At 31.2% G+C, this 27,672-nt stretch overlaps 1 protein-coding gene across 1 annotated transcript; it reads right to left on the reverse strand.

The window, feature by feature from the left end:
• Positions 1-141: 141 nt before the first annotated feature.
• LOC137928836 (very long chain fatty acid elongase 4-like) lies at positions 142-27,624 on the reverse strand. Its single transcript, XM_068771825.1, has 7 exons — positions 27,586-27,624; positions 14,328-14,426; positions 11,992-12,260; positions 6,100-6,271; positions 4,405-4,532; positions 2,148-2,297; positions 142-225 (listed from the first exon to the last, which is right to left on the reverse strand). The coding sequence occupies exons 2-7, from the start codon at positions 14,407-14,409 to the stop codon at positions 142-144; spliced, it is 885 nt and encodes a 294-aa protein (XP_068627926.1). The 5' UTR covers positions 14,410-14,426; positions 27,586-27,624.
• Positions 27,625-27,672: the final 48 nt, after the last annotated feature.

A 27,672-nucleotide genomic window follows, 5' to 3' on the forward strand; every position in this document is an offset into this window, starting at 1 on the left:
ACTAAAATTACAGTTACAAATAAAATGTATGTAAATCGTTTAATAGTTTACCTATAAATACAGATTAACATCAAAACATGTGGTTCTTACATTCTATTGATTTAAATAAATTAGATTTATAATAATATATAAATTTAACAATTAATTGTATTTCAATTTTTTGCTTGAAATTGTTTCTTCGTCGTCCAAACATTGTCCGTATCTTACTTCCATACATTTGCTTCCCTGCAAGAAAAAAATATATTAAACACTTGTATTAATTAAAGTATTATTTATTTATTTTAACACTTAACGGCGAACTTAATGACGAAGGCTTTCTTTACTAGTTAACCGTTTAAGTGGTGCAGAGATAAGTTAATAAAAGTAGATGAAACAAGATATAATCATAAAAGACAAAAAAATAAACTTTTAACTAACCCGATACTAGATTTTTTTTTTATCGATAACGTGATAATGCAGAGACATTAATTGGAAGTGTACATCCGTAAATCGATTGAAGAAAATGATGCAAATAGTAGATAATATAATCAGAGATATGATTAAAATATTATTGCATATTTGAATTTTTTGCTTGACTCTTCAATCGGCTCTTGATGTTTACGTTACGACCCTGGCTGGTCATATTCATGTTTGAACCAAAACTTTCATCACAAATAAGACTCGTTGAAGCACGGTGAGAAGTTAATAATAATATAATTAAAGCTTATATCGATCGGTTACGAAACGAAATAATAATGACATTTATAATGTTGCGTTGTTGTAAAATATTTTTTTTCTTAAATATGATACCGGATGCTGTGTATTTCGATACACCATATAAGAGTGCATGAAAGTAAAACTATCTGGTTACGCAACCTCACTTGTTATGAGCCAGTTGCATCGTCCGCTTTCACTCGGAACTTAAGGTTTCATAACATCTCTCGTAACCGATACTTATGTTCACCCGAACGCTTTTCTTATTACTTGCTTCACGTCTTTCGCAACTTGATTGCTATCTATAAAAATATTCCGTAGTGCTTAAGCAGATTCTACTTTAAACATTAAATCAACGTCTTCAGTTTAATGTTCAATTACGTTATAATTATGAAGGTAAATTATCCAACGAAATGTTGTAAGGATATCTTACAGCTTTATTGTTCAAGTAATTATCGCGGGAAAGAATTTTTTTTTAATACAGTAATGGAGATATTTAATTTCTTAATGTACTTGTGCCACTGAAATTTAATGTATTTTTTATACATGTTATTTTAATGGAGGTAATATATTAAAACGTTATATTCAAGGACTATTTTTATATCATAGAAAATCGGCTTAGCGACGATCTTGGAAATCTTTTTATAATTTTCCTGATAACATTAAATGTACTTGAATGAGTATAAATAAATATTTTTATACCCGTTATGCTTGGCTGTTACACAGAAAAAAGTTGTGACATCATGTGGAAAAAAAATGTACGGTACGCGGATCGCGTCCAATATTTTACCGCGACTCAACAATACATATGTTATATGTTTGCGAGATAGTCCAACTTTAGTAAGCATTTAATCATTCTCCTTGGGTCCGACTTGTTCTCATTTATTTATTGACATAATTTAACTTGATTTCTAAACATTTTATTTATTTGTGCTTTTTTGTGCACCATAAATGATAGCTAAAAAAAGGAATCAATATATGCACAAGAGGCGATCTTATTGCTTGAGGCTTCCTCTTACAGACAACTTTTGAATGGAGATGAGAAACATGAACGAGAGAGCTGTTTAGGGTGCACATACATAAAAATACTTACATTACTATAAATACACAAACACAGTTATATGTATATACATATACATATACATATATAAACATAAATTTGAAGGTATTATGTTACAAATAAAACATTTTGTTTTATGTTTTTAATCAATGTCAACTTTGTAAGAATAAATATAAAGCCAGGTTGTCGCTTATGCAATCCGTTAAAAATGTCAACATTTATTTATAATATTAAATAAATAAAAAAATAATTATTCATAAAGTTAGAAGATCAAAAAGTTTTGCTTTAATTTGTGTAAATATTTAAGTCTAGTGACTTGAAAGAAATTTAAACGTAAGAGATTCTATCTCTCGTCGTATCTACGTCCCATGCTATGAATATAAAATAAATTTACCTTTGCAATATACGCCTTCATGTAGAAATTTCCGAAGAGTACGATAAAAGAGATCATGTATATTATAAGTACATAGTGCATCCACAGGGGGAACTCACAACCCATCCTTATGCCGTTCACCCCTAGGATCAGGGCGCATGTGAATTGTATCTGAAATTATATTTTCAACATTAATACTTGTCATATAACACCTGATAGATCGTCAACGTTTTATAAATAATAATTATGTAACTTACATTTAATATACACAATACATACAACATAAAAGAAATGAAGAAAAAAATACGATACGTAACAATCTAAATAAAAAAGTTGAACATTTAAAAGCTTTGGATATTTAAAAAAAGAATCTATTGCAGTAAATATTGTTTCGTATTTCACAATAGAGTATATTGTTACAAACGGAGTAGCGTTAGTTTGTGTGTGTGTGTGAATGTAACCGTACTTCTTTAGCATGGTATCAGTGTGGAGCAGAAAATTGTAAAAGGTCTATATAACCTTTTACAATTTTCTGCTCTGAATTGGATCGTATCGGGAGATCCTTGAACGAAAGAAAATAACGTAGCCCATCGGATTTTAAATGGAGCAGGCTTTATATCGCACGGAATGGATGATCACTGGGAATTTAAGGTTCTACGGTAAAGATCACGGTGTGGAAAACTTAGCATAAGACGCCTTCATTATAGACAGACGAACTTGTTAGTTGACGCTAGAAGCAAGCCGCTTCCAGTTCTGTTGGATATATTTGGCGAAAACTCTATGTTCATGAGTATGAATTATGATGATGAACGTATCAATATTCAAATCTCATATATATAACTATTCTAAATACAAATTATTTTTTAAGACTAAATTAAAACAGTTGGCTTTTCATTTATAGGATATATATGCTATGTGAGTTACACATAGTTATCTAATTGGGGTCATATTCATATGTTTAAATCGTCCACGATATTGAGTTCGAACTAAAAGGTTAAATGGTACTTTAGAAAGTGTAATTCGACTCGAAATAGACAAGATTAAATTGGAACATAAAAGTCTTTTTAATGTGTGAGTGGTGTTTTATTTTCAATTTTCTTAGTGCTTGTATATACTTTTACAAGTGCGATTTGCTGCAAATTTAACGACCAGGAAGATTTAGCACGTTTTTAATAAAAAAAATGTTCTTTTAACGTTTAAGCTATTCATATCATTATTATCATATAATAATGAACTGAGACCTGGAATGCTTTGGATTCTAAATCATCGGAAAATTGACGCCATAGAGGTGTGGTGCTGGAGATGGATGCTCAGAATCCCGTGGACTACGCATCGGACATACGTTTCGATACCCAAAGAACTTAACATAAAAGAGATGTGATCGACGACTGTGCAAACGAAACCTTCAGTTTTTTGGACATGTCACTCGTAATAAAACTTAATGGGACGTTTGGTGGTGTAAGGTAAAGTGGAACGTAAGCGATTTCGAGGATGCTCTCCAGCGAGATGGATAGACATCATCAAAACTGTCACTAATAAGTCAGTAAAGAAAGCTTTCATTCCGCTAAACATAGAGCTACGTGGCGACGCTTAGCGACCAGCAGGGACATCAGAGCCGACTGGAGCATGACCATGACCACTTTGCCAAAAGTACACGAATAAAAAGATCATCATCATTTAAGCCTGCTAGAGGTAGCCCTTCCTCTATTTCTTGCAACCAGCGATTTCAGATGACCTCAAAGAAGTCATCTGCTCTTGTTGTGGGTCGATGTCATACGCTGCTTCCCATATAGTCAGCATTCAGGATTAACACATTCATATTTTTATTCACATTTACTTTCACAGGTTTTCTTTTAAATCTTTGACTAAAAAAGGCTTCGATTAAAAATTAAAAATTTAAAAATTAAATATATATCATATTTTAATTTAAATCTAATAATCATTGTTATATAAAATGTTAATTCACTTTAAATTTGAGATTTCACGAAATGTAAAAAAAGTAAAGATTTGTTGTCATAGTAATTGAAAAACCTTCATAGGTCTTAAAATTAATATACATTTTCAACGGCAATAACTTTAAAAATACGTGACTAATAATTTTAATTACTTTTCAAGAATCCTATCAAACGTTAGGTGGTTTGATGTTGATTTATGAGAAAACTTGTACATGCAGAACGTAACAATTGAATCTAATTTTAATATTAAAATTTTAAATTGACATCGCCAACTAAACTCTTGGGTTGGCTTTATGACTATAAATGTAGAAAATATTTCATACCAATTGCAAGATAGTGAGGTATTTCTTCCACCACAGATATTTACTGACTGTGGGCCCGAAGACTGAGAGACCGTAGTAGGTGTACATTAGAACGTGGATACCGCTGTTCACCATAGCAGGAAGGAATGCTGGAATTAAATAATCATTTTTAATATGCATTAGAATATAGCATAAACACACGTCAATAGCATATCGTGTTATAAATAAACTATAAAATAAACTCACAAAAATTTCAAAAAATATGTTAATAGTTATGATTATTGAAACTGTACTTGACAGTAAGCTATGAACGACGCGCGTTTAAAAGTTTACCCGATAAAAATTTAGATTAAGTGAACACTGAAATATGTTACATAAATTTATTTTTTCTATTAGAATCCGACAGGCCAATTAATTTCGGCAGTACAGTCCGAGGGAGCTGCTAGTATCACACAATTAATAAATGTTATTTTTTTTTATGGTCCCCGCTGTTGGGGACCTCTCGTTCCCCTATCTCGTGTGGGACAGGGACTTTTTATTTCTAGTAATTTATTCATATTTTTTTATTATTATCATTCTTCTCTTTCATGTATCATCTTATCTGTCGTACTGTTTCTTTCATTCTACAATTTTCCCAGTCTTTCTCTTTCATTCCATTAGTCATACATCCACCCTCAACCACTACATTCTAGGTTTCCTTACTATTTTATTTTGCAACAACATATTTATTGTTCAAATATTTAACACGTATTTTCTTTATAATTATCATCTTATATTATACTGTTTATTGCACTATTTTTTGGTACTACTATATTTCTTTTATGTCTATATTTTAGTGTTTGTTTATTAATAAATGTTTATACAGGATGATTAGTTATACCTGTAAAAGTTTTAAAATTGTGAAGTTGTAGCTCATTTTCTTTCAATTTATTTATTAAGTGTTAGTATTATCAATAGGTCAATTATTCAGAAATCGTAAACAAAGTAATTATATGGTTATAAATAGCATTTATAAAATTGGAAATATGTAATAAAAGTAATTATTGTTTACTATCTATCCCTGTGGTATCGAGCAATCAGAAGTTATTATCCTGAGGCATATCAATAGAATAAAATATTTTTCCAAGTGATCATTCTACACAGAGTAATTGGAAAATAGCATATAATCTAAGTTTTTCTATCGGACGAGCCGTATATCTTCTTCTCTATTAAAGCTAAGCAAAATAATATCTGTAATACCATATCTATATAAATAAATTGATATTGATATATCTGTTCGTAGTATTAAAATAACGCTTTTTACTACAATTTAAATACATATTTATAGGGAACATATATAAAAAATTAGACTTTTTAAAATTTCTGCCTCTCCATTTGTTTGTTCCGGCTAATCTCTGAAATGGCTGTACCAATTATGACGGGACTTATACTGGCATATAGATGTTGTAATAAGTAATTATGGCTACTTTAATTCTGGAATTTTTATACGAAAACAATAAAAACTAAATACATTTAATATTTCTTTTTTTTTTAATTACACGTGGATAACCGCGGGCAAAGCTATTTATTAATAAACAACTTACAGATAAAGGTATACTTCAAGTAATTTGATTAGATTCTGTTATATCCACTAAAACAGCTTTCAAAAAAAATTTAGAATTGCAATCAATATTAATTTTTAAAGAAGCTAAGTTAAAACAAAAATGTTTTACTCACTCGATCCACTAGGCACCCATTTAATTCCAATCCACCAAAAACTGAACATTGTTGAATGATGATAAACGTGCAGGAATGTCAGCTGTTCGTCCTTCTTCCTTAAGATAAAGAAGAATGTGTCACAGAACTCTAGAAGTTTCGAGAAGTAGTACCACCATACCGCATCTGCTATCTAAAACAAACATTGTCATATCTTAATATATATCGCTTATCTAGATTTAACAACGAAAATATGTAGGATACTCTAAAGTCGCTGACCAAATCAAATTTTATTAGTGAGAGTGAATAAAAATCTAAAAATAATGTTCTGTTATAAATAAATTATTATTTCTACATAACGGTTTTAAAAGCGCACTCTCAAGTGTCCAATATCTGACAACAATAAGCTACTTATCGTAAAAGGTTTCTGTTTAGAAGCTTTATTTTTTCTAACGTCAATTCCTGTTCCCCGTCCGATTCAATTTCAACTAGCTATATTATATATATTGTCTCTGATAATTTTTTTTTCTTTAGAAAAATTACACTGCACTTTTATATTTTGAAAAATTTGGAAAGATAGTAAGTTATCGTGAAATTTACACAAAACTTTGCTGTTACCTAACTTTGAAGTATCAAATCTTATACATTGTTACTTATATTCTTACAAGCCTAGTACAATATTTTACCACTACCTTTTTAAAGTTCGTGGGAAGACACTAGATAGAGAAGGCTCTGTAACGATGGTGATGAACTACTATTTTGTAAAACGCTGAGTTTTGCTAGAGTTATGAATTTAAAAGAAATTTAAACATAGTTCAGGTGCAGTTCTTTTACAAAAGATGTATAAGTAACAATTTATAAAAAAATATCAGTAAAATATTTTTTACAGTAAGAAAAGGACCACCAATATTTGGCCACTTCCGCACATGCAGTGGTAGTCGTGCAATAAAGTACACCGCCCGCCAGCCCGCTGATAAATGCGTATGCGGCAAACAATGCGAATTACATAACACCTATTAGTGCTAAACACAGAGTCAGATTGGTTCCAGTGATTATTCCATTAAATATTTTTTATTACCGATTCCAAAAAAAAAATAGATAAGACGACTGATAAATTTTTAGATTAATGATAGCTAACGATATAATTAATAAAGATAAAAGAAGAAGGACTTTGAACAATATGTGTTGCCGGAGATAATATATGGATCCGAGACGTGGTCACTTATGATCGGCCTTATAGGAAGGGACAAAATCATTCAGAGAGCAATTTTTGCTGCAAGAATTTTACTGCGTGATCGATTCAGAAATAAGTAAGAAAAGGACCAATATTTAGCCATTTCCGCACATGCAGTGGTAGTCGTGCAATAAAGTGCACCGCCCGCCAGCCCGCTGATAAATGCGTATGCGGCAAACAATGCGAATCACACAACCGCCACCGCCAAATTACTCAACACGTGTTTCACCCCTCCACGGGGTATCTTCAGGAGTTATGTTACATCGATTAGTGCCAAACACAGAGTCAGATTGGTTCCAGTGATTGATTTCATTAAATATTTTTTATAACCGATTCCAAAAAAAAAATATATATAGATTAGACAATTGATAAATTTACTGATTAATGAAAGCTAAGGATATAATTAATAAAGATAAAAGATGAAGGACTTTGAACAATGTGTGTTGCCGGTGATGACTTACGGATCTGAGACGTAGTCACTTATGATCGGCCTTAGAAAGAAGGAACAAAATCACTCAGAGAGAAATTTTTGCTGCAAGAGTTTTACTGAGTGATCGATTCAGAAATGATCCGCAGAAGAACCAAAATCACCGACAGAACAGAAGTGGCAATGTGCCGATGGCCGTTGGGGCCGAAAGATTCTCTAGTAGCGATCACGAGTTGTTGGACCGACGACATGTTTAATGTCGCAGAAAGTATTGGTAAGACCGTAAATATAATGTTTGAAATAATCATGTCTGTAGATAAGTTCTCTTTATATTATTTCGGCCTAAATACGCAGAAAATACATTGTAAGAAATGAATAGGAGGTTCGGATCATTGGTATTCTATTTCGAATCTTACCCTTTTTTAATAAAATAAAAGTAATATTATTGTTCGTGATTTATAGACATCTCATTTCTTCAATTTATCTTTCGTCTTTTTTCAAAAGTATAATTTCGTTTTTCTTTTCATATTTATTATTGTATTATATAATAATAGGTGGACGCGGAAAGAGTGTGATCAGTCACCGTGGCAATCTTTGAAGTTCACTATGCCATGCTATGGGCGTCTATCTGCTAATATGATGAATATCTATAATATGCTTATTTGTTCTAAATTACTGCTTTAGGTTTTAGATGTTATAAGTTACAAGTTAATCAGAGTATGTCTAGGAATTCAATGTGCCTCTAGGCACAGATTTCTTTTACAATTAATAATCTCATTTTATTTTGTTTATTTAAAAATAACATGTAAAAATACACATGGTTTCCATGAGCTTCTGTTAATTTATTAATTAAAGTAGCATTGATCAGTATAATAATAACTTAGTTTTTTACACTCGCATATAATAGACTGAATGAAATAGTATTATATGTAATTCTTTTAAAATTTTACTATATTTTTATTATCAAATTCCGCGGGCGTGATTTGGCCCAACCGCAAAAAATGCTTAGCTTTTATCGTTTATGTAATTTACCTCCTGGGCTCCCTTGGGAACCTCAGTGTTTCATCACATGGAATATTACCGTATTTGAATGCCATCAGTCTTAGTTACCGTAAGAGTTTACCCAGCGAAAGCTTATTAAAAATTTTAAGTTGGTTTTTATTTATATTCAATTAATGACTACAAGTGTTTTATGTTATTATACGAAAAAAGTCTTAATTTTACATCAAATTTAAATAATTCCCTTCAAAGTACACATTGGTTAGCGATGTACTTATCCCAACGTTGATTTCAAGACTAATCTTGAAATCAACGTTGTTCTAGTGCTTCTAAAAGCACTTCTGAATGCTTCTTCCGGGAGACACTTCAGTTGCTTGATGTAGCTCTCTCAATGTCGGTGATTGTGTCAAAACTATTTAGTTTCAGTACGGTTTTCATTTTTGGGAAGAGCGAAAATCCCATGGTGTTTAATTCGGAGAGTAAAACTTCGCGAAACAGTAGCGATGTGTGGTGGAGCATTGGCGTGATGAGGGAGTAAACCATTCGCCAATTGTCCGGTTTTCGTACGATCGCATTCATCAAGCTCTCAAATCCTCAATCGTCTAATCGAACCAAGGGTTATTCAGATCGAAGAACCTCCGGACCTTTGCGTCAACGGATTGATTACCTTTTTTAAATCCCTTATACCACTTATAAACAGCCTTTAGGTCACCAATTTTCACCATTCACTCATTTTAAAATTTCATGAGTTACTTTTGCAATTATTTTCAACTTGACAAAATTTAACTTTAATGCATTGTTCCAAAATCCACGATGTGCAAAAACACAGTGAATGATCTCACTCTTCTAGCTGTGGAAGCAAATAGACAAATTGCATCTTTGTTTAAATTTGCTACAGACGAATGTATTCATTTAAATTGACATAGATACAGTAGTTCCTGGTATATTAAATACATTCACCGTATCATCTCGTTATCTAATAGTGTAGAATGGGTCTGTAAGATTCCATTAGGTTTGCCTTAGCAGCTCTTTCTATTACTCTATACAATGATGACTATGAATTGAAATAAATTCAGAAACTTAACGTTAACTTTATTTTGAATATCAGAACGTTTCTCTTGAATATGTATATGAATTTAATATTAAATTTATAGGAATTTTCAGACGTTAAGTTTTGAAGTAACCTGGCATTTTGATTCGTTTTACAACTACTCCTTGATGTTTTTATTATGTATTTCTTTCTGTAAAATGCTTTGAGTAACATTAAACTACTGCAGGATTTATGAGAATAAAAAGCCATTTGTCGAGTATCATCACTCTTGTTGTGCGGTTGAATACATTGCGAGATACGAAGGCATGTGACTAGAAGATATGCAGAAGATATACGATAAGGTTTTTATATTAAATGTGTACATTCATTCGAATAAATAATATGGTTCCGCGAGTATTTACAGTTACGTTTCCATTGTGGTAAAGGACATTAAAATAACAATATGTCTTGGGAATGGAAATGGGAAGCTTTAAAAATATCCGATATTTTTAAAAATGTTTACAAAATGAAACCCGTTAGTTTGTGTGAACTATTATTGGATTTACCCTTTTATTTACTCTTTTTAGGCTTTTTAGAGAGTGCTTTTGCTTTGTAAACATGAGTTTATTAAATCATCATCACCGTCATTATTCCAGCCGTAAAACCTCTACTGATGGACATAGGCCTCCCCCACAATTTTCCGAAAGGTCGGCTGGATATTACATCTAGCGTATCCCGTTATAAAATAAATTTTATGATTGGAAACAAATACAGAATATTGTCCAAAATAACACAGTAGAAACAGAGAGAGACAACAACGTAGATGGGATGACGACGACGAAAGTGGACATTATCTGGTCAAACCTGGTACTGAACTGTTTTATGACGAACTGTTGAAAATGACTGTGCAAAGTTATGTAATGTTAAACATTGCTCATGTATTGATTCCATACATTTAAATCAAGCAAAATCAAACGTTTTTTGCTATAATTTAGGATATGTATAAAGAAGGATTATTATGTAAGAAAAGGATCAATATTTAGCCACTACCGCACATGCAGCACAACAAAGTGCACCGCCCGCCAGCCCGCTGGTAAATGCGTATGCGGCAAACAATGCGAATTACACAACTGCATCTGTTAAATCACTCAACACGTGTTTCACGCCTCCACTGGGCATCTTCGGAAGTTATGTTACATCAATTAATGCCAAACACAGATTTTTTTTAGGATGGACTTCCGTAAGGTAACGCCTGATTCCATTAAATATTTAAGAATTATTATATAAATCTTCTTTTCTCCTCATTTTTATTATTGACCCCCGTAATTGAGGACTCTTACTCCCCTCTCTGATTTTGGTTCATGGCATTTTTTTTAACATTTCCTTCCTCATAATTTCCTTAATGTTCTTTTATTCATATGATATAACTTTCCTCTTCTTTCATTGTATAATTGTCTAGCGTTCCTTTACATATTAATTTCCTCTAGTACATCGCCTCTCCTCCTTCACCCCGTTCCTCAAATACCACTGGTTTAGGTAATTTTCACATTTCCCTGCTTTATTTTTATTCTATACTATTTCGTATTCTTATTTCTTATACTTATTTAACACAGTTATTACATTTTACATCAGATACGATTTTCAATTTATTTACATTACTTCTGTTTTATTTATATTTCCGTATTTTGTTTTGTGGTTTATGTGTATATTTTTTTAATTACCAATTTTTATTTTTTCACCTCCTTGCGTTGTATTTCTTACTAAGGGATAACGTACACTGTTTTACGCCGTTTGTGCCAGTCTTCGGCGGTGTCTATTGCCTCGGCTACTATGATATTGTGCGGCTTGGTGGTCGCCGTTCATACGCTTTTGATTTACTAGCGACTAAAATTTTTTTTTAGTTATCACCTTACTGGCTATGTGTCTGAGAAACTACAAAATCGGATTTCTGCAGATAGAGAGGAGAGTGTTCACGCTCTGATTTCCATAACAATCGATAATTCAACGAGAAGTCCATGAAGTTTGCAACATTCGTCTTCAGCACCACATCTAAAAGGCTTCTACCCGCAATGAGATCGTCTTTCTGAAGGTCCACATTTTAAGCTTTGGTCTCCCCTAAAGATGGTCACAATGACTTCCCGCGACCTTAACTGCGCAACCAACCTTGTAAGGTTCACGTTAAATAGAGAATAAAATAATAATTATTGTACATAATCTACTTACTTGAAGTTCATCCGGATCATATTTTTGCCGGCATGGCTCGCATATATAACTGTATCTTAACCTAAACGATGCTGTCAGCAAACGCAGCGCTATATATGCGTTAAGAGCAGCCATCGCTAAGTTATAAGGCACCAGTAACCACGTTAGTTTGAAGGGCTGTCGATTCTTCATCATCTTTGGTCCAATCCATACTATGAAGAGGTACACAATGGTGTAGAATACCGTTGGTAAAGGCGAATCAACTAACGGCCATCCTTTTGTTCTGTTGTCTGTAAAAAAATAAAAATACGTTTAATGTATTTACTTATTATTATAATTATTAAAAGCACATTCTCTTGCCTCTTAAACTGTAATTAGTACATTATTAATTTATATGGATTTCGTTTGCTTTAAAGATTGTTATAAGTTATTAACACATTCCACGCCGTGTGGGGCGTATACAACCCCCGCTGCACTTTTCGTTCAGGCCATTTGCAGTTCTCATAGACAAACAAAGGATTCCTGAACAAATGAATTGTAGGGTGGAATATATAACTTCACATCACGCATGCACGTACGTAATGCATATTAAAATTGACAACTGTTTCCCGCTAATTATAGCTTTGCAGTGTTGAAAAAGTGTAAAGCGTGCATCTTAAACAACTTTTTTTAAAATTTAAAGTGTGGGTTGTATACGCTCCACGTGGCCTGAATAGAAAAACTTCAAAAATTGCCGCGGCACGGAACGTGTTAAGATAATCAATATCTGGTGCTAGCGTAAAAATAGAAGTATTTTTCAACTAAATAATAATTTAGAAATCTTAAAACTTACTAATTTGAAAGATTTATTTACTCTTGCGTCTTACGATTTATAACAGCGTTGTATACTCGAAAAATTTCAATCGATTTTTAATTCAAGAAATTTTAACCTTTACCATCAATCGATATAATTTATTTAAGATACTCGTATATTAAAAAAAAATTATCAACTGAATTATAACAAAAATAACACTTTTAAGTAATAATAAATTTAGTCATTTAATTGTATTATTTTAGTAGCTCATGATTGAATATAATTATTGAACAGAAGTTTTTAATAATTAATATATATTTTGTACACTATTTATCCATACTATTTTCGACTATGGAGTGTTTTAGTAATTTGTGAAATAGTAGCGAAGTGTTGGTTGAAATGAGAAAAAAATGGAACACCCATATATTGACACCCTTAACATTAAATCCATGAGAGTTCCAAAGGCGTTTTGGTATCGAAGAGTCCAAAAGTAATGCAATCGCAGTATTTTAATATATGATAACTTTCAAAGATTCCGTTATTAAAATAATCATACTAAAACTGAATTATAAATTAAAAATATTTTACAATAATATCTCAGTGGTTTTTATTTGATGAAAATATGTAAGTTTATTATATGATAATTTGGAGGCACTTTAACGAAATTTATCATCAAAGCTTATAAATGAGTTACTGATTTTAATATTAAATTCATATAGATATATTAAAATATTCTAACATTGTTAAAAGAGTTTAAATGAGTGGACGTCAATAAGTTTTTTTTTGGTCAGATATGTTTTAAAAAAGATTATTTTAAGATGTCTTATTATCATAAAATACTGTGATAAAAAAATAAAATTATTTTGTGTGTATATGGTATTTTCTTATTTATTTTTCCAAATCAATCTCTACCAATCCAAAGTGATCAATGTCTGATAAAACGCACATTTGTCAGCGTTTTCTTTCACTTCTCTAAACGGAAGCAGTATTTTTCCGGTATAGCCTTCAAACCCTTTTTCGTTTCGTTTTTTATCTCCTCAATTGTGTCAAAACGGCGTCGCCGGATTGGCCTTTTGAGAAGTTGTACAGAGACAAATCGCGGAGCGATATATTTCAAATTTTTGGGGTCATATTTTCCAAAAAATTGAGTGATTTTGGCACCAATTGATGTTTGACGCATTAGACAAAAATTTTAATATTTGACTAAAACACGAGTAACTCTGAGATATTTAAACCTTTTCACAAATCGATGCTTGCCAAATGTAATAGACAATCCTACCAACCCAGAAAAAGAAAATTACCTGCCTTGTTAATGCTTTGTTAATAATTTTTTATATAACAATTTTACCTTACTTTTTGACCACAGAGTACAACTAATAGACCTAAAAATTATACGCCAATGACTGGAGTTTATTGGCTAAAATAATAATGTTTTTAAATTTAATTTCAAGATACAAAAGATCCGTGTCAACCACAACGCGTATCCTATCCTTTTGAGTATCCTAGTTTACTACCACAAGGCCTAAATAAATATTTGATTCAAACAATTTACTTCGTTATTTACCTGAGAGTGACAATGTCCATAAGTAATAATCATACGTGTCTTTTATAACACTATGTGTTGAATTCACTAAGATTTTCGCCATACTTTTTCTGCGTTTACCTGAAACAAAAAAAGATTTATAAAGTTTCTTATATTGTAGAGGGAAAAGGACGACACTTTAATGTTCGTAATCTTTATGAATTGTACAGTACAGTCAGTACAGTTTCTATAAAGCAACTATGGAAAACTTTACTTTGATATGTAAACCTTATATATTTTTACTGTACAGTTCACGAGTCGACTTTATTCAGTCAGTGATCAAAAGATACGGTAACGACTTCGTAATATTTCTCTATCATTATTTCGTTTCTTACTACTACGGCTTCTCTATATTTATATCAGTATAACATGAAAATAAGAATTATTTGTTTACCATACATTCATATATATACTAATTTATTCAAAGAGCATTTTTGCAGTGTTTATAGTTATTTCTTGTAAACGTCACGAGAAATATGCTAGAAGAGCCGAATTGAATAGAAACTTGAATAAAATCGAGGGAAGGTTGTAACGGCATTAACTTATATTCCAATTATAGGGTTTCGAATAGATGACGCGATCAAGGATTAGCACAGAACAAACTCAGAACACAACAAAGAGTAATGATATTAAAAGTGATCACAAAAAAGAAGTGTTTTTGTGATCACTTTCAGATCTCCTTTTATTTTCTATAGCAGGGTTGGTTAAAACCCGGCTCGCGAGCCACATACGGCTCTTTGAACAATTATTTTTGGCTCCGATTGACTGTCGAAATATTTAAATCTATATAACCTATGTCAGCTCCTGGGAAATCGAAACAAATTACCGGTTTAAATAATAATTATTATTATTCCACCATCAAATAGTGAAATCTAAACACCGATCATAATTAACTTACCGGCATTTTAAGTATTATTAGGAGTGCTCTCATATTTTTTACTTTTGTTTAAATAATTTAAATATATATGATTTTTGTTAAAAAAAAATTTTACGGGGTATAAATGCATATTCAATAGCTGCTCAGAATAATTTCAAATTTCGGAAAATGACTCGAACTATTAAAGAGCTTGGTCACCCCTTCTCTGTAGGAATAGAAGAAAGCCTTCGCTTACCACCTTCACCCTTAAAGTTTACTTGGACGCGTATCAAGTGTTTCTAGTATGGAACAATCTGCCAGGTTCCTTATTTCCCGAGAATTATAACTTAGGTCACTTCAGAGTGCGACTATGTTGGTACCTACTGAGCCTGGATGCTTCATCTTCGACCACAATGTCGTTTTCCATCAGACAAGGTGGTGACACGCAGATAAAAGCACGTTAAGAAAATAAACCAATTTTAAATTACGTATTATTTATTTGTCTTAAATTTATCAGAGAAATAATTGTAACATAGACGGAGGCACGCTCTGTGTTTTTTTTTCATTACATCTATCTGAAACCGATACGTATTTTATATAAATTAGTTTCAAATTCTTCGCCTAACATGAAATTTTATTATCAAAAATAAAATATCCTTAGGTCACTTGTTTCTCATTCGATAGCGGATTGCAGACAATAGATTTATACGGGCGTAAAAATCACCTACGACCTCAATAAAATTGATTCGTTCAAAAGGTCTCCGTATAAAATTGAGGTATAAAGAAGTGAAAATATTTATGACTTCTTTGTAATCTCATAGAAACGATTTCAATAAGACGATTCGTGTAAACGTGTTTTAATGTATGTATGTTAATTTATAAATTCTTATTTTTTGTAATATAATAATAAGTTAATATAGCATAACATGCAGTTAGCTTGGATGTTAAGGCTCTAGTGCGGTGACAATAGACTTGTAAGCGTAGCGTACGTCCAATCAAAACGAAACTGAACCATGGGTTAGCAAATTTCTAGTAATGCTTACACAGTTCTCTTTCGTAACGGATTACGTTAACACTTCCGTCCCATTTCGATATTAAACACTAAAACTGTTAACATTTAGTTTATTATAAATCACTAAAGTCATTTTATATATAGGTACATTTTTTTTAATGGCCCCCGCTATTGGGAGCCTCTCGTACCCCTATTTAGTTTGGGACAGGGACTTTATTAACAAATATTTTTTTCATGGTTTTATCTATTCTACACTTACTTTCATTCCTCTCGATTTCTTTTATTCTTTCCTTTTATTCCTCACAATATCTTTCAATTTTTTTTTGTTTTTTGGTTCCTTCTTGCTTCTTCTTCGTTGCCTTCCTTTTCTCATCTTTTTTACTCTTAGGTGGCTAGGTACAATTTTTATTTCTTATCTTTATTTTATTCTTACATTTTCTAAATAGGTACATTAGGATGACTTATTCATGAAGAGAGATCATGTCCGGCTGGTGTTGGTTTAATGTCGTCGTTAATTTTAACGTCTACACGTGTGCCCTCATAAAGGCATAGTAATCGACTGCTTAAGTCTAGTTAGACTGTAGAATGCATCAGGCTTATTGCAATAATAATAATTATATTCTTTAATGTTCATTTAACATACAAATGGAAACAAAACAATATAACGAAAAGATGTAAAATTGTCTGAAAAGATATAACATAAGTAAGACATTTACATGATTTATTAGAGACAACCGAAGAATTCGAACAAATAATATTCTTAAGTCGACTAATACGAAAAAGGAACGAATAAAATGTATATATCTAGGGCGGCCAGGCACCTCGATAGTTCGTAGAAATGGTCACGTACATGATAGGTGTTTGGATTTTGCTAATTTTGTGGTGGAATAATTATAATTGAGCTGACATAGATTATATAAATTTAAATATTGAAATAATTCGACAAGCAATAGAAGCCAAAAATAGTCGTTCATAAAGTTGCATGGGGCTCGCAAGCCGCACTTCGGCCACCCCTGGTGTATGGAATAACGACTAGTGTAAAATTAATTGGTAACATATATATATATATACATTACAAATAAATATACTTAAAACTTTTATAATAAAAATATAATTGCACTACTTATCATAATAAAAATGGTAACAGGAAAATGAAATTAAAAAAGACAGTAAAAAATAATGCATTAACAATCCCTATAATAATCTATAGAGAGTTATCTTTTCTAATTTCAAAAATAAAATCAAAACGTTCTTTATTCAAATAAGCTATTATTAGTACTTTCAAATCGTCAATCAACGTATAAAATCTGCAATTTTATCTCTACAGGAAGTTAGCACTGACATGAAAGACAGTTCTGCTGAGAAGAACCAACGAGAAACTCAACAGTTGCTCTTTACGTTTGTAGTTTTATAAAGAGTGCGCGACAATAATTAGCTTCCTGAGCGAGCATCAACATTAAATTCCACGCATTAACATCAGTATAGTATTCTTGCTTAGAATAATATAATTATACTAGCTGATCCCGCAAACGTTGTTTTGCAAAAAAAAATTGATATTTTAATTTACAAATAAAAAATAAGGGTTGATCGTAGAGGGGTGATAATTTATGGTTGTATGTATTCTTGTATGCTGTATCATAAAAAAATAAAAACTAGAAATTGCGTTAAAAAAATTAATAAATTTTTTTAAGTGTGAACAACCTTTATCACTTAGGGGCATAGAAAATAGATAGTAGCCGATTCTCAGACCTACTGAATACGCATATTAAATTTGGTAAAAATCAGTCAAACCGTTTCAGAGGAGTTCAAGTTCGAACACCGTGACACGAGAATTTTATATATTAGATTAATAATATATTTTTTAATATTGGTTTTAAATCTTTCACAGTACCAATTTGAAATTGATAGTGGAATTTTATTGTACATACGTAAACCTTACTGACATTGATAAATAATTTGATATACAAGCAGCATATTATCATCTATATCATTTCAGCCATAGGACGACCACTAGTGGGCAAGGACGTATCCCGCAGCAAGTTTGTCTGTCCAACTTTTGTCAGTTATGTTCGAAGCTCGATGTATCCTGCACAATGTCAAATCAAATTGCCTATCCAAAATATATTGATGATTTACTAAGAAACTGTGTAGTATGTTTTAAAATTATTACCTCGGGATTTTCGAATAAAGTTATTAATTGGCATTGTGTGCTATATAAGAAATGGAAGCGTTCATTTAAATGAAAAAGTGAAGCCGAGAGAAATAAAACATAAGAAGGTATTGTAAGAATTTTGGTCCTACAACGAAGGCATATAAAAACTATGGTGTCGTCGTTTTGATTATAACGAATAAATAATCCGTTATTCAAATTGTGACGAACTGACAAACACTACTTAAATCTTACGATGTTATAACCATAGGAGACACAGATACTAAAACTGTAATCAAGGTTTATTGAGTATTTTTGTAGGCAATAAAATATATATTATATTTATACAATACTCAATTATCCTTGTATTGAGGGTCTAACACTTTGTACGGAAAATATAAAATATTCTCTATAGAATTATGAAGGACTTTGTCGCCAAATATAGACGATATTGGAAAAGATTGAATACCCCGGTTCACGACAAGACCCGTGAGAAAAGTGATACTATACCGCTGTGAAGAATAAAGGTACTATATACAGGATGATGTACATGTAAAAATTTTAAAGTGGTGAATGTAAAGGTCGTTAATTTATGTAGCTGTCAATTTACCTCTGATACACCCTATACAAAAATAAATGGTTTTAGAAATAATAGATGACGTAATCATGATTTAGTAAGGAAAAGTGTTTTAAAAGTTCGTATTTCTATATTTTTAAATTAAATAATTATTTAATCTTCCTTTGAATTCATAGGAGCCCATTGCAAGTCTCCCCTAAAGATATATATGGGGGGATATACTATGGTACATTTGACAGGCGGGTTTGCGATCATAGTATGGCATTATGGTATGCAGAAGACCCCACTGCCCACTTTTCGGAAACTTATTCGTAAGCAGTCTTAATTCTTTATAATTTACGAAAAAAGTGTTAATTTTATAATATTTATGTTTAGGGAATCGAACTTGCGACCTAAAATGCAAGTCACAGTTTTCTATCAGCTTTTTAATTGCGAGAAGTCATTTAGATGTACGATTCATTTTCATTGTCATTATACGGGATGATAGGAAATATATAAAAGATTCAAATCTTTTCTAACAAATGAGTTGTGTATTCATCCTTTTTAATAACTTACACCTATAACCAAACATCCTGTAAACTCTCAAGGTGTTTCTAAAATTCCTCAACAATGGTAATAATCCAACGCGGTCAGGCATATAGGCTCAAAGTTTTACTGATTCGTTTCTGCGTCAAGTAAAAGATAAACCTACTCGTATAATAAGCTATTTGCGTAAATTAGTTTATATTAAATTTAACCATTTGGCACAAATTTCTATCAATTATTTGATAGTAGGGCTTGTTGGTTACAACATAGACCTGCTTATATTCTGAGAAAAAGACAAGGCAGATTTATATCTGGAAGAATCTTTATCTGTAGGCAATACCGAACAATCACTAAAACCTTTAAAAAGATTTTAAAATATCTAAGCTATACATAAAAAAAATTGTCAATTACAACACCGAACAGTGAAATAAAGTTAATAAAACACTCGTATTTCGAAAAAAGACATAAGGTGTTATATACCTTATAACACAAAACTGTTGAGTCGTTTTTTAATAAATCGGTATGCTAACAGTTGTTTATAATTTAACATTACGTACGCCATAATAAAAATTCATATTAGGTGTATCGGAAAGTTATATCTTTTTTCTTGACATATTTTACAGAAAAACCAATTGATATTTACCGACATTGAAAATTTGTATACTATATGGCAAAAGGTTGTTGATAATGAAGGTGAATATATTATTGACTACAAATAAAAACTTGTAAAAAATGTAGTAGTGTGAATTTAACTTAAGAAAGCGACATTACTTTCCGGTCCCCTAAAACGTTAAAAATAGTTATAATCACGATGATAAATATAAGAATTAAAAATAAACTCGTAACGCTTAAATTTATACATAAGAAAGTTAACAAATTCTTCAAAGGTATATATAAAAAAGTATTACAGGATATCTTAGACTTCCTTTTTTATTTTCAATCTAAAATTAAAAATGTAATGTTATATAAATCTAGTTATTCATTCAAAAGCAGTGTTAGCCCAACGGTCGGGGACTGAGACTTGCGATTGCAGTATTTAATGGAATCAGGCGTTACCCACAAAGAGAGTATTACACAGAGTCTGTGTTTGGCACTAATCGGTGTAACATAACTCCTGAAGATGCCCCGTGGAGGGGTGAAACACGTGTTGAGTAATTTGGCGGTGGCGGTAGTGTGATTCGCATTGTTTGCCGCATACGCATTTATCAGCAGGCTGGCGGGCGGTGCATTTTATTGCACGACTACCACTGCATGTGCGGAAGTGGCTAAATATTGGTCCTTTTCTTACTTGCGATTGCAGATCTCGCGTAGGGTTCTCGGGATACAGTCTTTTATTATTCACAGTTTGTGCATTAAATATATATACCATAAATACACTGTGATCGCCAACACGCTTGCCAAGCGTGCTGAATTCGGTAAATCCCCCATAGATATCTTTGAGAAAGGCCTATCTATGCCTTATAGAGGGCGTCATTGGGATGAAACGTCAACGACGATAATTGTCAAGTGTTTAGTTGATGAAAATGTGTGGAACTTCGTGTGTTGACTCATTTACATGATTGATATTATAATGTACACATGAAAAAATTTATAAATTTAAAAGGAACAACTGCTGAATTTATAGCCGGCTCTTCTCAGCAGATCATTGTTTCGAGAAGGTAATAGATTACTACTTATAATGCTAAAATAATCGATTTAAAAATGCATATAAATGTTTACTTGAATGAATATATTTAAATCTGAATTCTTCATTTAATAATTTGAATCTTGTTTCATTTAAATTATTATAAATTAATAAAATTTTACGTTTTATCATCTTATAATTATAAAGAATATTCATAATATTAAATGACGAACCAATAAAGATGTTTATCAGATTGCAAATGATGCCGTGTAAAATATACTACGATATTGGCGTGTAACATTTGAAATTATGATTTCATTTCATGAATATGATTTTCGTTGTGCCCATTTTGGATTTTATTTTAAAAATAATATATTATATTAAAATACTAGTAAAAGAAATACTATTAACATAAATAGTCTGTGATAAGAGACCTATGTCACGCAGATGAAATTTTACACTACACCTGTAAATTTTAATTAAATGTTTATGATAAACAAATAAAGAAAAATGGTAAACAAGCAAGTCGTCACGAATTTAACCTTCGTAAATTCATTACAAAAAAATTTCGTAACGATATTTCTGATCCACATCTAGTTTTAACAAAGCAAATACTACACGCCAAAGTTTTTGTCGAAGTGGTTTTATTTCGAATTTCGTAACGATATTTCTGATCAACATCTAGTTTTAACAAAGCAAACACTACACGCCAAAGTTTTTGTCGAAGTGGTTTTATTTCGAATTTCGTTTGATGCGTATTATACCTTTTGATAATAGAAATGGGCGCCTATTTCTCTCGTCGATTGCGTTTTAAAATAAATTTATTGTCTGTCAAATACATTGAGCCCATGATTCTCTGACAAAGAGATTGAAGTGTTTGTGTAGTTAGCATATCTCAATGGTCGTTCTATGAAGAGAAAGTGAAGGTATTGAGGTGTGGGAAGTAGAGGGGAGGGGGGTGCAATAGCGTGAGCTTCACAATACCACTTAGCCATTGTTTGCAGAATGTACAATCACGAGAACATGTGACAGAATGGCGTGTCATACAAAAGTTTTTATTGCCTATTCGTCTATCGATTAACACAAATTTATAAATTGATGTCCCATTACTTCTCATAGAAATATTAACACGAGAATTAGCCATTATTAATAGCCTAAATTTACATTTAAAGTACAGAATAACTCTTCTCATGTAATTCTATTTTTTTTTTCAACAAAGTTAACTATATTATATACGAATAAAAAAAAATAAAATATAAGGGAAGGGATACTGACTGGCAAACTCAACATGCGCTATGTTAACAAAAAAAAATTAAAAATAGTACATTTACCTGCATACATTATATTTATTATTATTAACAATTATCTGTATACCATACACAATAAATATAAAAAAAGAAACAATTCATAGTACAAGAGGTGGTCTTATCACTCGAGGCGATATCTACTAGACAACCTTTGGATGGAGACGAGAGACATGAAGGAGAGGGCAGTTTAGGTTGTACGTACATACAAATACATACATTATTATTCACACATACATACATACAAGCATATTTAATACCTTAAACTAATTTCAAAAGTTAGTTGGAGTGTTATTCCATAATAATTATTCTTATTAAATAAATGTATTAAATGCCTTCTATATAAATAAAAATTAATCGTCACATGTGTTGTTGAGTTCAACAAACGCCAATGCCTTGACATATTAGGAAATTTTTCATATTTTAAATATGAAAGTTGCATCATAAAAAAATACGTATAAAATAGTATAACCTTTTTTAAACTTAAATACATTAAAACAACTGTTTATTCGTATACCATAAATTGGAATGTACATAATGTAAAATAAATTTTCGTAACACACCCAAATACATTTCATTTATATATACAATCTCTTTTAATCTGTATAGGTGTATATGAATGTATGTATAGATTTGTACACTTCCAATTGGTGTGTAAAATGATCACTCCGATATATAGTATATTGAATTTTTATTCTTTTGGAATAAGACTGGGTAATAACTTCTGACATTACAAAGTCTACAGGGATAAGATACTAAACAAAGACTAATTTTAAAGTGTATTATATAGGAATTTTGAAAACGACTTCACCTAATATATCATTAATAAGTTATATATTCTATCTGAAACCACATTCTTGAACAGAATGTACTTTATATTAATAAGAAGCAAATGAGCTATACATTCACCGCTTTAAAACTTTTACATCCGTAACCAATCACCCTGTATTCGTTTTTACAGATATATACTTTTAACCAAACCGAGTTATGGTAACAAAAAAAAACAATGTTTAACAAATAAATCTTAGAAAATTCTGGAATTAATTATGTTTATTTTAAAAAATAATATACTTTAAACTTTTATTATCGAATATAAAAAATATTTTCATCTTACGTTGATTTAGAGAAATTGCGGCAATGGAAGAAAAATTTAATTTTCCCTTGTTTTTCTACCGTTCGTTATTTCAGCCCACAGACTCCTAATATACAGGATAGGCTTCCCCTGAAGTTAACTATGAAGGGTGTACCATAATCATTTTAATGGAATCATGCGTTACCTTGCGGAAGTCCATCCTAAGTAAGAAAAGGACCAATATTTAGCCATGGAAGTGGCTAAATATTGGTCCTTTTCTTACTTAGGGTTTACCATAATCGCCACGATTGGCAGACGGGTTAGTTATTGTAGTGTGGTATCATGGTAAGCAAAGAACGCTGCTGCCCATCATCTGGAAACTTATTTATGAGCTTTGGCAATCCTGTATAATTAATGCACAAAATGTGAATTTTATAAGATTGTATTCCGGGAATCGAACTCGCAATGATCACTAACTAGTCTTAGTCCTCTACCGCTAGGTTACCGTTGTTCATCATCACTTTCGTTACGATGTCTTTAACATTTCATTACGCTCTTTGAAGCCGCAGTCAACTGCGTCGCATTTCTGAACAGTACAAAAGCTTAGAAAGGTAACTTTGATGGACACGGATGTCTTATGACTTTCAAATTACGTGTACATAAGTTGAAAGTTGGATAGTACAGATATAACTGCTGATCTGTACTCTTTTATACGTATTTAAAGAATGCCATTACAAATATATAGCACTTTTACTAACATTTACTTAGTCGACATTTTTAGTTATCAAGGGATATGGTAAAGACCCCGTAATGTTTATTTGGCAGCAATGAAAGCAAGTGAACAGTGACTTGCGACCGCGATATCTAATATATAAAATTCTCGTGTCACGGTGTTCGAACTTGAACTCCTCCGAAACGGCTTGACCGATTTTTACCAAATTTTACATGCGTATTCAGTATGTCTGAGAATCGGCTACTATCTATTTTCCATACCCCTAAGTGATAAGGGTGGTCCACCCTTAAATTTTATTTTTAATTTTTTAGACAATTTTTTTGGTTTTTATTTTATTAGGATACAGAATACAAAAATACATACAAACCTAAATTTTCACCCCTCTACGATCAACCCTTATCTTACATTTGTTAATTAAATCTTTAATTTTTTTTGCAAAACTACGTTTGCGGGATCAGCTAGTATTTTTATATAATTCACACTTTGTGCATTCAATTATATTTTACATTTGCATCTGCTAACAAACAAGTTTTTCAGAGGATGCGCAGAAGCATCTTGTGCATATCATTATACCAAACCGCAATTTCTAACTTTCCTGTAAAGCTTGGTGTTGTGGTATATGACTCCATAAATATTTTTAAAGGCGTTCTGTTCTTTTTTCTTTCTCATTCCTTTGTTTTAAATCTATGACATGGACTTTTGTTTCAGATAATTTTTAAGTAAATATTTTTATTAGCGTTCTCTTCTTCCTTTACAAGTTCTTTTACTATATCTTCTTTCGTTCTTTACGTTTTCTTGTATTTTCTTTTCTTTCATTTACAATCCTTACACGTATCACGACTTTTTCTATGTCGCATTCTTTAAGTGTAACAATTTATTTCATAATTTTAAAAATTATGAAATAAAACTTAGAAATTATTGTCGTTATTTATATTATTATTGTTTATTATTTTCCCATTCTTTTGCTATTCAACCATATATCAAATTTGATATTTTTATTGTTTTATTTTAATCTTTTACTTTCAGTTCTATGTTTTGCATTGGGCGTTTATGGCTTAAAATGACGAATGGAAGAAAAACAAAAGACCACTTTATTTTTCATCCATGTCAACAATTCCTGTAAATCGACCTGAGATGAAAATAAAAATTATGACTTCCTTATATCTTGATTTTTTACACTTTTTTGTACACCATTCAAAATAACTAAAAAAAGGAACAATTTATGTAAAGCACATGAAAGAGAGGGCAGTTTAGAGTGTACATATATACAAATACATATATTACTTTACACCTATACATACTTTACATATATACTATTTATACTGATTACTTATGCATATTGTGATAAGAATATCAGACATGCCGATTTTGTCGGAACATGAACCTGGAACCATTTAAAGCTATGTTAGCTTAGTAGCAATGAGGAAATATTTCTACATAGGATTATTAGTAGTGACCATTTGTATATATCGCAAAATGAACACCGGAAGAGCCCGATTTGTAATAAAATAGAATCAAATCGGATTTAAAGTACACTGATCTGAGAGCCGATAACAAAGTCGAATTATAAATAAATGTTTGTTTTATTTTATGTTTGTTTTATTGCGTACGCTTGTTGAAAATCGATCCGTCTTCCTCCTATATTCCCTAAGGTATATTCCCCTCACACGTCACAAAAGTAATCCTCTATTACAGGTTTGTTTACACCAAAAATGTAATGTCAAAGATTCAATTCAAACCCTCAATAAATACTCAATGTCAGGTTACAATGTATCCCATTTTATAGTTCAGTAACCATGCGTTTAAACAATTTTTTTTAATACTTTTGTATAGAAATAAATCAACTGTTTCGATACGATAAATACATTGATATATCAAGCTTTATATCTTACTGACTGTTACCGATTTTAGTGGAAATCTATGGGGAAGGCATATATAGAACTGTGAACGTAATGCTGCTGAAATGTTATTGATAATTGTCAAAGTGTCCCACGCGTGAGCAAAGAACGGATCTTACTAATATTTACCATTTGTTTTGTCTCCCACTAAAACAGCTTAAACAAAACAAGACTGCTTGGGATAAACAAAATCATGTTTCTGATTTTGTTTCCAAAAGCACAAGTTCACGTTACTTCTTTTTAAAATGTAAAAGTAGATATATCATTACAAAACTGTTACAATTTTAAGTCATACACGGTTTTCAAAAAAAAATTAAAATACGCCACCAAATTATAATTTAATTTTAAAAAGTTGAAAATTTTTAGGCTATTTAAAGTTTAATGACATTAAGAGACGCTGTTTTAAATATTATATTTTATTTTAAGCGTGTTTTAAAATAGTCAGCGAAAAATTAAAGCAGGATTCAATTTCGGAAATTTAACTCAAGAAGTCTTATTCGTTTTCTCACTTACGTGACAGGATTGAGAAATATGAAATGAGATATTAAAAAATGTTATAAACTCAATTTACGTTTAAGAATCCACTTAAGTTTTTTAAGTGCATCGAATGGATTTAAAACGTACTCAAAATTTTAAAACACAATAATTTATATTTTCGTGCAGTAGAATGGTTGAACTGTGGTAGCGCAGCGGTAGAGAACTGAGACTTGCGATTGTAGGTCGCGGGTTGAAATCTCAGGATTCAATATTATATAATTAATACTTCGTGCATTCGTTACATAGGATTGTCAGTAATCATAAACAAGTTTCCAGAGGGTCAGCAGCAGAGTTCTTTGAGTATCATAATACCACACTGCAATCGCGAAACCACATGCGAACCTATATATATTATGATATATCCTGTTCCTTTTATGAATGCAGATAACTTATTTGGTATAATTAGTACTTAAGAGAAATATATATACTATATAATGACCTTGTTGAATAAACGAAATTCATTTTGAAAGACAAAGTGTAGAAGAACGATACACAAATATTTCTATGGTGTACTTTATGCGACGAACGCTCATTCGATAAACAGAATTTTGAATTTTTACACCCCGGGTAGTTCGTTGCTTAAAAATTAAATTTTAAATTTAGAATAAAACAATACTGACTTCTTTTATTTCATTTGCCTATTAAAACCTTTTTAGACGATAATTATTTTATATAAATTAATTTTATACCTGTGAGATGTAATTAAAATGTATCATATAATTTTACATTTTTTATTTAATTTTATTAAATAATTTGAAGTGCAATACCTCGAATTACATAATACAATAAAATATTTGAAGTAGTGTAAATAACAATGTAAAAATCGTAAATAAAAATTGTTATTTTTAAGGGTGTGAATCTTTAAAATAATGACTAAGTTATAATAGAAAAAAAATAATGATTAGAAAGGCTCCCGAGGAATTAAAAGACTGTTAAGTGTATAAAAAACTCACCGATCACCGCAATAGGTTCATAAAGTTACACTTAAGTACACAATAACTTCAATTTATTTGCACTGCGCGAAGTAAGGCGGAACCGAG

The sequence above is a fragment of the Battus philenor genome, unplaced genomic scaffold (genome assembly GCF_028537555.1).
Source record: "Battus philenor isolate CCGP_79_NKW_IND1 unplaced genomic scaffold, ilBatPhil1.0.hap1 SCAF_4, whole genome shotgun sequence".
In the NCBI taxonomy this organism is placed as follows: Eukaryota; Metazoa; Arthropoda; class Insecta; order Lepidoptera; family Papilionidae; genus Battus; species Battus philenor.